Raw genomic sequence first — 12,037 nt, 5'->3', positions numbered from 1 at the left:
TTGCTCTACTAGAACTTAGTCTGCTGTAGATTTGATTTTTTGAAATGAAATTAAAGTTGCTGGAAAGGAATTAATATTAAATTAAGAAATGGCAGTCCTCATGCTAAACAGAGGAAGCGTGCTTGCTTTGGTACTCTGCAAAATGATCAGGGCTGTTCTAAACAATCATAAACATGCTCGGGAAGTGCCCTGTGTGAAAACATGGGAAATTTTGTGGACTCGGGCCAGACTTATGCATTTGCTCACACACATGCTCGGTGATATACTCTCTTCCCACATTATTCTCTCCATTCGTTGTTGCTATTTAGTTTCCTGCCAGCAGACATGCAATAACGACCACCTTGGTGGGATGCATGAGGCACAACAGAGCGAGCTAATGCCGTTTTCCATGAGGCAGTCACTAAAGGCAGGAGGTAAATAGCCAGATCTATTATAAAGCCCTGCAGGATGTCAGTGGATGGTGTTGGGGTAATGGCTGTATTGCCTTATGACCATAATTTTGCTTGCATCGTGTTTTCATTTTACATGCTCATTGCTAGATCTGTTAAGGACCGTAGATGCTAATGCCTGGCCACTATTCAGATTCTTTCAGGTGGTCTCCTACGTGCTCTGCGGAGTGGAGGAGGGAGATTCAGCTGCTTTAGAAGGACAGCAGCAAAAAATTCATGCTGGGTAGGGAGCTGCATGGAAGTAGTAAGTAGGAGTGACTAAGTATGTAGCGTGCCTGAATGTTTGCTCCTTTCTAGCTCACAGGCACAACCCTGCTCAGGGGCAAATACCTGCCTTTGAGCCTGCAGTGGGAAGATCTGTGCTGTGCTTGCCCTTCCGGCCCTTCTGCCAGCCATCTCCCTCTTCTGAGGGCTCCATAAGCCCTTAGCTCTCCTGGGGAGGAGACGTGAGGACACTGTGAGGGTGGGGGTAGTGAGACACTAGAACAGGTTGCCCAGAGAAGCTGTGGATGCCCCATCCCTGGAAGTGTTCAAGGCCAGGCTGGATGGGGCTTTGAGCAACATGGTCTAGTGGGAGGTGTCCCTGACAATGGCAGGGGGGTTGGATGATCTTTAAGGTCCCTTGCAACCCGAACCGTTCTATGATTCTATGACATTGTCCTTCCCATGAGTCATCTGGAGGAGCTGTAGCTTTGCAGAAGGGCCTGCAAGTTTGTCGTGCTGGAAGGAGGAGGTACGAGGAGGAGCACAAGTGATTCCATGGGTCGCTGGCTCTGGGTGCCTCGAATGGGAATGGCTCACAGGAATGACCACAGACTTGGGAACGGCCTCATCCTGCGTGTTGAAAAAGAAAACAGTTACAACTGTATTTCTTGAAGGGTCTGAGCCTGCTGATGTATGTTAATCCTGATCGAATAGGAGTATTGTGCTTGCTGCTGCCGGGGAACTGAGTTGCTGCATCACTTAATAGCCTGAGTCCAGTGAGTTTGCCAGTCCTCTTTTTTTTTGTTTCAGACCCCAGTACATACCCCATTTTGGGCGTGTATTGGTGCAAAGTGCTTTCTTCGGTACCTAGTATAGACAGAGTGTGTGCATGATCTATGTATGCACCGATTTCATCTTTGCTTGTTTTAATGCAAAGGAAAAAAGGTTAGTTAATGTTACATAATAAATTGATGAACTTTACTTTGAAAATGCAGATGAACATGAAAAGTTTAAAGGGAAACAAGAACTAGCTAAAAGGAGTCCAGTGTTTTTGTGGAACATTTTCGTGTGTAATGTGAACTGTCATTAAGGTTTCCGCCAGTCTTCAACAGCTGTGACTGGAATAAGAGCATAAAAGCTTAATCAAGAAAACATGTTAAAAAATGAAGACCAACAAATCCCAGCATTTAATTTGTTTTGTTGGAGCAAGCAAACCAAGTAAACAGCTAACACAGGATAATAGAAATTTAGAGTAGAACTGTATGCTTGTCCTTTTTAAATAAAGTATTAAGGATAAGCACTGAGAAACTGACCTAAATTTGACTCTGAATTTGACCATTTCAGTAAAGAGAAATTAAATAAATGCCATTTTAGCATTTAACATTTTATTTTTCCTGGAGCATAGCTATCATTCAAGTAGAAAGAAATTACAAATCAATAAACTTTGGTTTAGCTTTGTCATAAACCTAACTAGCAGGAAGGGAAAATTGCTGCTTATCAAATAGAATAGAGTTAAAAGCATCTGATTCTGTTGAGTATATGTATTATGTAAAAATGTACTGTAGTTGATGATTATTAAGTGTGAGCTAATACATGAATCAATGCTTTATTTCATAAAGCGTAATATATCTTTCTTACTTACAAGTGTTGGGCTATAGCATCTCAAAGGTACCCAAATCTATTGTTTTAACATAGAAAACTTAACCTACTTGTTGTAGACAGTTGCTGTAACTGTCTTTTCTCTTAATATTAGATCGGGATACATCCACCTATTTAGCATGGACCATGGTGCAATTGTCAGAGGTAATATGAGATGCTTCAGTTTGAAGCTGGTCGGTGGCTTTTTGATCTCTGTGGTAGAAGCCCTGGATGACCCATTGGGAGGGAAAGCAGAGCTCCTTAACACAGGAGGAACTAGTTCTCCTCAATACCTGTCTCCCCAACCATATTTCTCAACCTGCTCTCAGTCCCTCAGGATCCCTCTGGCAGACTGCACCACCTTCCTCTGTTTTCCATAAATTGCTTTTTGCAGCTGCAGAGGTGACTCCTTTCAAATATACGTGACTCAACCTGTAGATTTTTATGTCAACTCAATCCTTTTATTGATTTTTTTTGTTTGGGTTTTTTTTTTTGTGGCAAGATGGGGACAGTGTGAGTGTTTGGTCAGGTTTTCCCATTAGCAGCAAAGAACGCTCAAGTCCCTAGACCCAGGAAAGTCATCTTACAGGTATCAGTTGTGTAACACAAACTTCCTTTCCTTTTTGAAGGATTTCTAAGCTCTAATTTTCTGTATGTATCTGAGCATTTCTGGAAGTGTTTTCAGCTTCAATTATCAGTCAGGCAACAAATTAATTTGCCTGGTAATCATCTCCAAAAGGAGCCAGCACTTCTATTTCCACTTTCAGCCTTAGCAAAATTGAAAAACACAACATCTGTCACTTACAAGTTTTTTTACGCACTGGTCTAGATGTAGACAGAATAAACCAAGGAATCTCTTGAGGTCAGGTTGTGAAGTGCAACAATAAATAAGGAAACACAGTGCAGAATATAAAACTTAGAGCTAACTGCGTTTCAAGAGCAACATGGAGGCTGTTGAAAGAATTCAGCTTTATCTTTTGGCAAACTAGAGGCTTACAATAGGCACTGGAGTTACACAAGATTTTATCTGTTTTTTTCATTTGCTCTTTTACCTTACACAAGTCCCTGTTGTACACAATTTTGATTTTCCTTTTTCTTTTGAAAGTGGCATGCTTAGAATTCTCTTTAACAACTGAACCAAAAGTTCTCATGGATTTTATTGGAAGTTAAGTTTTTCTGAAAATGTTAGCATTTTTCTAAGATAAAGACTAGATCAACACGTGGTTTCACAAATTAAGCATTTTCAAGTAGGTTGAACCTACAAGTACGCAACTTAAGAGGAATTAGCTGAAGAAATAATTGAAATCTTACCATTTAAGTTTGAAGACCGTTGAATGATGAATGTAACTCTCCATGAAGGTGTTATGTCCTTTTTCAGCCTACTTTTAAAGAGAACTGTGTGATTGTTAGCCTAAGTTAATTCCCACAATGATACTGGAACAAACAACTTACGAAATATCTAGAGGATGATGTGTAGCAGGGATTTCTGGGGAGGAGTTTGCATCACGTGAACCACTCTGTGGGCGAGTGACAAGAGTAACAGCGCAGTTCTGTACACCCAGGAAACTCACGGAGACCTTGTGGGCATCAGTTGTGTAACAGGAACTGTCTTTTCTTTTTGAACAATCTCTAGTCCAAGGACAAATTAGCAGCAGTTCAGCATCAAACCCAAAAGATGTATTGAGTGTAAGGCTTAAAATGGTTCTGTCCGGAGTCTGTTAAAACTGACCATTTTCATTAACTATTCCAGCAATAGACTGCTGAGTATGCTAATTGAAGTTTGCCAATCTGAGAAGTGCTGTTCATGCTGTGAAGGTCAGAATCCAGAATGGCCCTTGAAAATGGAAAGGAAAAAAACCCCTAAAATTCACTCAGGGCAAGGAAATTTGGCCACTGGTAGTTGTGCGGAAAAGAATTTCATGTTTTCCCCTAAATGATATAAACTGGCATGGCACGTATAATAAGTGTGAAGGAGCTTTTCCATTCTACAAAGCAGCGATCAGGCTTGTGCTTGGATCACTGTGGTGAGGCTTAGATACCATACTTGAAGAAAGATGTGGGCCAACTGAAGAGAATCAGGAGAGAACCATGAAAAATTATTTAGAAATCTAGAAAACACAGGGAACAGGAAACATTGACAGGACTGAGTTTATAGTCTAAAGAAGGTAAGATTAAGGCGTGACGGGTATTAGGGCTTGTAAAATGCTGATGCAGAAAAGAAATCTTCTAGTGAGGAAGTAGCAGTCTTGAATTTCAGAGAGGGAAATTTAGGCCAGGTGGTAGGAAAAGGTTTTGAACAGTAGGAATATAGGAGCAGTGAAACATAAGTTATGGGGCTTGTGGAATCTCAATTACTAAAGGTTTTTAAAAATAGATGAGAAAAATTGTGAGAAATAGCTAAACCAGAACTGATCCTGCCTCTAGGTAATAGGATGGACTAGCTGGATAATCTCTCCCAGCTCTGTTTTCTGCTACCTTTCTTTTTTAATCATCAAGTGTACATCCCAAGGCTCTAATTACATGCGTTTTCACGCTTTCCCCTCATGTTTAGCTTTTAGGAAGAAGCAATCATTCTTCCGTGTTAATGACTGGACTTTCTACCAGTTTTACCAAGGCATCCTCAGAAGAATCCAGATACTAGGTTCATATGCAAGACAAGCATCACTTTTCGTAGGTGATTGTTAAAAATCGGAGCACCATTACCAGAATTAACATTAATGAACAATGTGTGGTGATTCCATTGTATTCAAGTAAAACCCTCATTTAGAAAGGTATTCCGACTTCCGTATTCTTTTAATGAATTAAACTATTTGCTGTGTAGTCTAAAATTTTTGGAGTCTCTGAGTCACAAGAGGGGAAAAAGGAGTTCTGACATCTGGGGTTTCTTTCCCCATTTTGAGCCCCAGTAGGGTCCAGTAAGTAACAGTCGGTTTTATTATTTTTTTATGCATTATTCATTGGGCCATCTCTTTTTATGAGTCTGGAGTGATTTGTATGCTGTTGTAGAAGGTAGAGCCCTATTGTCTGTCAGCATACACGTTGCTTGGATTTCTCATTTTATTTGCAAAAATAATAAAAATTCTGCATCTTATAGTTCTTGGTCAAAAAGTTCCATTATCCTCTTCTGGAACGTGGTCTTATATGAAGCAAAAGCATACCAAGCACAGCTATTCCATTATTATTTAAATTATTCATCTGTATTATTGGTTTTGAATATTTATTAGTTTTTTTATAACCTCTTTCATTATTCATAAAGGGTAGCCACACAGTTTGATGAAAAAAGCAGTACAATGAAACCTTATTTTGCATAGCTGGTGTCTTTCATACGCACTGTTCTCCAGTGCTTTTTTTTTTTTAATGAAGGCCTGCAAGGTGCTGGGAACCTCCATCGTGTTTCTCGCAACATCCCCTCCCTATTGGTTTCAGTGGGAGGGGAGAACATCCAGCACCTCACCACCCTGTATGCCCTAGCATGGCTAGGGATGAAATAATAAATACTCCCCAAGAGAGATGGAAATGAAGAGGCAAAAGTCAGGAAAGAAAGGTGCCTTTTCCCATAAAATATGAAAAACATGTGAAGAATTACTGATGTAGGGACGAAGAGAATGGGAGGTTATTTTAGGTGATTTAAGGGATTTTCTTTTGAAACCCACAAGACTCCAAGGAAACAAGGGCAACTGCTGTACTGACTGCGGTATCTGTGTGTATGTTGGGTGTCTAACTGGAGTCAGCATCAGATGCTTCACAGGAAGGCATAAAACCCCACAGTAAGCAGATTGGGGAAGGGTTATTTTCATGCACGAGGTCTAATCCTCATCTTTAATATGTATAGGAATCATCTCCTATATGTATAGGTTTGTTTTAACCCTGAGGTGTAAGGCTTATGTCTGTTCTAAAAGGTTTCTCATCACTACAGGTATGCATTGCTCTTAGTGTTCCTGTTACCAACATACCTACAGAGTACTTTAGGCACGTTGGTAGATATTTGATCTCAGCAGCATTTCGCATCAGTGATCTCTTAGTCTGATAATACATCTTTTGTATAGATGAATGCTTCTGCTTATTGCTCTTGAATTTGACGTGTTTTGCCTTTATTGAATATCCCCTTTCTCTTGTTTTATATATTTGACTCATGGCTTGCTCTCTTCAACTTGCATTGCTGTGATGACTATTATAACTTAGAATGCCTTTTGACTGACTGCCTTGTTTTTATTAAATCCTCCACTTCATCTCTTGCAGACCGTGTAGTGAATTTGGCATTTTAATGTGTATGACTTCTTGTTTATTTGCACCAGTCTCTTGTGTGATACAAGACCTTCTCCAAGACAGCCTGCTTAAAATCTGAAATACAAAATGGGCCTCAGGAAAGGTCAATTTTTGTGTTAATATTGTAGAGTACTGTGAAGCTTGCTTGACTCTGAAGAGCGTGGATTTTAAAAAACATGATAGTCCAGTGTAGGATTATTGACCGATTTCTTTTTGTTTCCAGCTGAGCTGCCAGGATCATCTGCAATCAAGCTCTCCTCCTTGCGTGATCTTCCAGCTCAGCTGCAAGAATTGTACCAGCAGGGCTTCGTCTTGGCTGCTGTCCACCCTTTCGTGCAACCAACTGATGAAAAAGAGAAATCTCCCCAGGAACAAATCTTCAGGGCTGTGCTTATCAAGAAAACAGAAAGGTAAAGCACTTCCAGTGAACTGGGATAAAAATAGACAATGTGATTTCCTGCTGGGTTTTGACCTACATCAGGAAATTATAGCAGAGTTTACTGTGCAAGACTTGATTTTTTTTTTTTTTTTTTTTTTTTTGTGGGCTTGAATAGGCTTAACTTGTTCTTCGTGTTTACAATTCATCTGCAGTTTGGCAGACAACTCGGAGAATAACAACTTGAAATATGCTCTGTATTTTGGGATGTGTTGTCATGAGAGGCAAAGAAACAAGCCCTGTGCCTGACAATTTGCGAGGATGGTACTGTTGGTACCCTTTAAGAATTTATGAGATTACATTAAGACAGAAGAAATATTTGCTTAGAAAAGGCATATTTTGTGTTTAGACAGTTAATACAATTAATTTGAGAACTGACGTACTAATGCATACTTAAATTTATGTGTAGGCTTAAGGCCTTTCTGTCCTCTAAACAATACAAGTTCTTTTAATTTTTCAGTCAGTGCAAACTCCTTAAATAAAAAGATGACTCTCCTGCTTTGTTCGGTCTCTTAAAATGTATTAAGATTGTTTTACGTAATCAAAGTCTGAAGATGAATAAACAAACAGGAATACTGTTCTTTTGTGTTTTAATCTGATTTTTAAAAAAATCAATAGAACGTGCTGCTGAACAGCCCAGAAGAAAATTAAAATGTGAATATTTATCAACATATGTTTATGATTTTTAGTTAGTGGTTTAAAACATAATTTAACATTATCTGACCACCCACAACTCAGCAGCTAGTGTGTTGTTGCAGCCATTCTGTGCAGTTCTCCCACATTAGTTGCATTCCCCAGTCCACCCCTTCTTACAGTGACCCGTACTGAAGGCTGAGGGATAATTAAACCTCCGTTGGCCAATCCTAGTCCCTCTCTTCATGCTGATGCTTGAAGGAAAGGATGTAACTGTTCTGGGTACCTCTTTAAAACTAGAGTAAAACCACCATTCAATTTGTTACAGCCTGGTAATCAATCGGTCACAATTCAGACAGGGTAGGACTTCAGTCTGTGACCTAAGGAAAAAGTTTTGCATTTCCTTGGCAAATATATGTAGGCATTAGGTGTTGCAGGCAATTTTAGCTTCTAAAATAACTCTCAATTTACCTTGACTTGCTTTTAGTTTTATTAAGACAGAACTTCACACTGGCTTGCCTGATATTATTGTTTAAAGGGTTTCCAGTTTTATGGTCAAAACCTAAAATGTTTGGCTGGACTTCTTAAGTAATATTGGGCTGAGCTCGCCTCGTTTTGGGGCCTTACTTTCCCCGCCTACAAAATACCCTGCTGCAAATAATGAAAGTATTTACATGCATAAGTTTGCAATGTTAAGTAAGCGCTTAAGCACTTCTGCTGGATTGGGGCCCAAGGGTTCAGCATCTTCCAGGACTGAGTTGTGAAGGCTTGTCAGGGAAAAGCAGCATCCTTCTTGTCAGAGCGCTCAGTGTGTCGCTGCTGTCTCATACTGTATCCAGTAGTTTACATCTGTGCAGAATGGTTGTGAAAGAGTACAAAATCTTAATTGCCTACTCACTCACTTGGGTGCCAGTGTTTCACACACTTCAGACAGCTGTAAATGACTGTACAAAATTGAAGACAGTAGAGAGTCTTGAACCAATTATTTTTCCTTTTACATTCACACTCCATTTCTTTGCATTCCCTTATCTGTCATTTCTGACTGCCTAGGGAAGCGGAAGAGACTTGGTGCAGTGAGAAGAGAAAAACAAGACAAGTACCAGAAAGGGAAATGACATCAGTTTGGTGTTTCATGTAGTTTAAATGTTCCTGAGTTTGGCTGAGAGTATGGGAGAAGCTGCTGCCAGAGTGTGTGGGTGCAACGACTGTTTGCTTTGCCAAGACCATTGGAGAGAGATGCGTGTTGCACAGATTTCAGATGACCATGGCCTGCATGGAGACCAGCTGTATTTGAACCATGAGTTTACCCTATTCCACTAACAGCTGGGGAGAAGAAATAAGTGACAGTAGGGGGAAAAAAAGACATACTGTTAATTTTTTTAATTAACCTTTCTCATTATACTGTTGATAAAGAATAAATTATACTTTTTTTACTGAGGACTATCAGGTCTGTGGCATCTGTAGGCTGTCTCTATATAAAGCAGCTGAACTCTTGGGTAGAAGTTAAGGTCTGCTTAGGATATTTGTTGATCAGAGGAGCGTTTATTTCTGTTGTAAGATTTTATGCGTATAAGTAGCCCAGCTACAGTTGTAGTATCACTAGTAACATCATTCATGCTTTGAAGTACAATGTGGTCCCCTGCTGTTTTCTGTAGTGGTGGTGCCAGTCGTTCATGGGGAGCCAAGGAGTCATAAAAAGCTGCGTACGCCGGTGTGGGGCCCACTCTTAGGCCTTCCGAGCACTTTCTACAAAACACCTGGGACTGTAGCTCCTTCCTTACTGCAGGTGTTTCAGTGGCTCTAACACTATGCGCTTCATCTGTCAGTCATCCGGCAGGTACCAGCTGTTTTTTCACCTTGCTGTTTTTGTTGCCTGAATGGAATAGAAATGAAATTGTTGTATTAGTGCCTTTTTGGTACAGTAATGTCAATCCTGTGTATACAGAGACAGAAATGAACATTTGAATTAGTCTTTAATCGGTGTTGCACCTTTATACGTCAGTTTTGTGTTTTAAAATGAATACTGTTGACTCACATTTTGAGTATACCATTTTGAAGGTATCCTAGCTATACTAGCTGCAGCAGATGATGTGCGTCAGGAACTACACGCTGCTGCTGAGATTCTCAGTGCCTTAATTTGTTCAAGGAGGAAATGGAAAAGGTAGTGCTTAGATGTGTTATGCATTAAAATTCATGGAAGAAGCACCTGTTAGTGTTATTCTTCCTATTTTGCCATTGTCCTGGAGTTTTAAAATACTTCATGTGAATTTGCAATGTCATTGTACATTTAAGGTGACTTTTAAAGTCACTACAATAGTTTTGTATTTAATCTGTGCTGGTATCTCTGTGGCTTAATTTTCTTAGCTATCTAATCAGTTCCAGTAAATAAGGAAGTAGGAGTCATTCCTGCTCTACCACGTTTGAGGAAACGCATTTCTAACATATATGGAAGCTGTAAATATTGAAAAGCAAGGTTTATCCCTTGGAAATGTTAGGGAGAATATGAAAGTAAAGGACAGATTTTTTTATTTTTATTTTAAATCAAAAATACAATTGTTAGCACTGCAAAAAGCGTCGTGTTCGATTAAAGTAAGTGAAGTAAATGTAGGAGTGTTTAATTCTTTAGAGGCACTGGGCATGAAGGTGCTCTGCTACGTAGCTGAACGACTCTGCCCTTGCTCTCATTAAATTTAACATAATAAATTTAAATATTTCTGGAGCACCTGATTGCATTGTGGACACTAACCAGTTAATTGGAAGCAGTTTGGAAGTCAAAGAGTCAGATAAAGAAATAACAACTTTAATGCTCCTGTCGATACTTTCTCTCTCTCTTTCTCTCTTTAAATTTCAGTGGACTTTATAATTAAAAAGCAGTTGACTCTTTCACTGACTGTGTTGAGTTCTGTGATACTTGAGTTTTCTTGGAGAAAGCATCTCGTAAAAAAAAATATGCAAAGAAAAATCTTCAAGCCCAGGGTTTTTTAGATGAATACGGGGAAGGCTTCAGGTGTGAAGTGTAGCCCCTGGACTGCTGGTTTCACACTGATTTACACCTGAAGACAAGAATCTCAGGAAAAGGTATTTATGGTGGTACCCTAGAAAGCGGGAACGTGTGACAGCGTATCTTTCCTGGCAAGGGGACAGGGGAAGGTCTGTGCATTTGGGAGGTTCTGGCTAGCCAAGATAAGGAGAGTAGCACGTATGTCACTTACGTTCCCCTGAGAAACAGAGATCGTTAGTTCTTCGTGTGTGTAATAACCTTTCTCTCTTTGCCCTTTTATTTCTATACTTGCTAGTTTTTAATATAACAATCTCTGTTTAGGTGTCTCGTGCACGTTACTATTTTGGACAGCTTGGGTCTGTTGCAGATAACCTGTTCCCTGCAAAGAAATCACAGAGTCAGCCCCTGAACAAAACTGTAAAAAAACCATAGCACAAAGCTGCTTTAATTTATTCGCAGCTGCCTGTAGTGTGACACCCCTGTCTGGTATCTTAAAGTTTCAAAATTCATGTCAATTAAAATGTTTTTATTTCCCTTTCTAAATACTGCGCACCAGAAAGCAAAGCTCCATTCTCTTCCACTAGGAAAGATACATGGTGCAGACTCATAAACTGTCTGCTTACAATAGTGTTTACATGTTTGCAGATGCTCCATTTATCCACAGTAGAGTGAAGCAGGGGATATAAATTGAATTCCAGAGGGGTCTTTCTCTCTGTGGTTCCATCTGTGTCTTAGGACATGCCCTTCTACAGGTTTTGCCTGCGATCAATAAAGCAATCATCAGGGAAACATTGCCATGCAGAAGTAGGCTAAGTAGTATGATTCAGAATATTTTTTTTTAGAGTAGACTTCTATGTTTACCTCAAACAACTTTGCAGCTGTTTTCCCTTTCTGTAAAATAATGAGGTGTCAGGTGTGCCAGTGATATACTTGATGAGATGATTCTGATTCTATTTCTATAATTTCCCTATATCCATTAATCCTGATGAAATGCAAACATTCATCACTTGGCCAAAAATAACTCTATTTATCTGCAAAGGAATTTGACAGACTGAGTTCAAAAGTTTAATAGTAAAACAGGATTTTTACAGTTTTTTTTTTTTTTTTTGCTGGTATGCAATGTTAATTCCAAGTTATTTCAATTAATGGCGTCTTTTGAGATACAGCTAGATTTTTGTGTCCTCTGTGTCGTTTAAAGTCTGGATTTACAGAAAATACAGAAAATGGATTTATAGAAAGTCTGGATTTATAGAAGATGTAGCATGATGTGAATGCAAAAGACTGAAATGACTTAAACATGCATTGTGAAATGACTTAAACAAGGCAGTAGTTGTGTTATTTGTTTGATGCAGTTGCAGATTTGCATTTGCCGTTGTCAGGGTCCACTTGGTAATTGCTTAATTATGTTGA

The 12,037-nt window shown here is 39.4% G+C and overlaps 1 protein-coding gene across 1 annotated transcript in view; it reads left to right on the top strand.

Annotated features, from left to right (window-relative positions):
* The window catches only part of RFTN1 (raftlin, lipid raft linker 1), a 99,544-nt gene that overhangs the window by 33,840 nt on the left and 53,667 nt on the right, over positions 1-12,037 (top strand). Inside the window, exon 3 of the mRNA XM_074574983.1 lies at positions 6,781-6,967. Within this exon, the coding sequence (XP_074431084.1) occupies positions 6,781-6,967 (187 nt within the window). The remainder of the gene's footprint in view (positions 1-6,780; positions 6,968-12,037) is intronic.

This window comes from Larus michahellis, chromosome 2, assembly GCF_964199755.1.
Source record: "Larus michahellis chromosome 2, bLarMic1.1, whole genome shotgun sequence".
Lineage (NCBI taxonomy): Eukaryota > Metazoa > Chordata > Aves > Charadriiformes > Laridae > Larus > Larus michahellis.
Note: the sequence above shows the minus strand (reverse complement) of the source record. Positions and strands in the feature narration are given on the sequence as shown.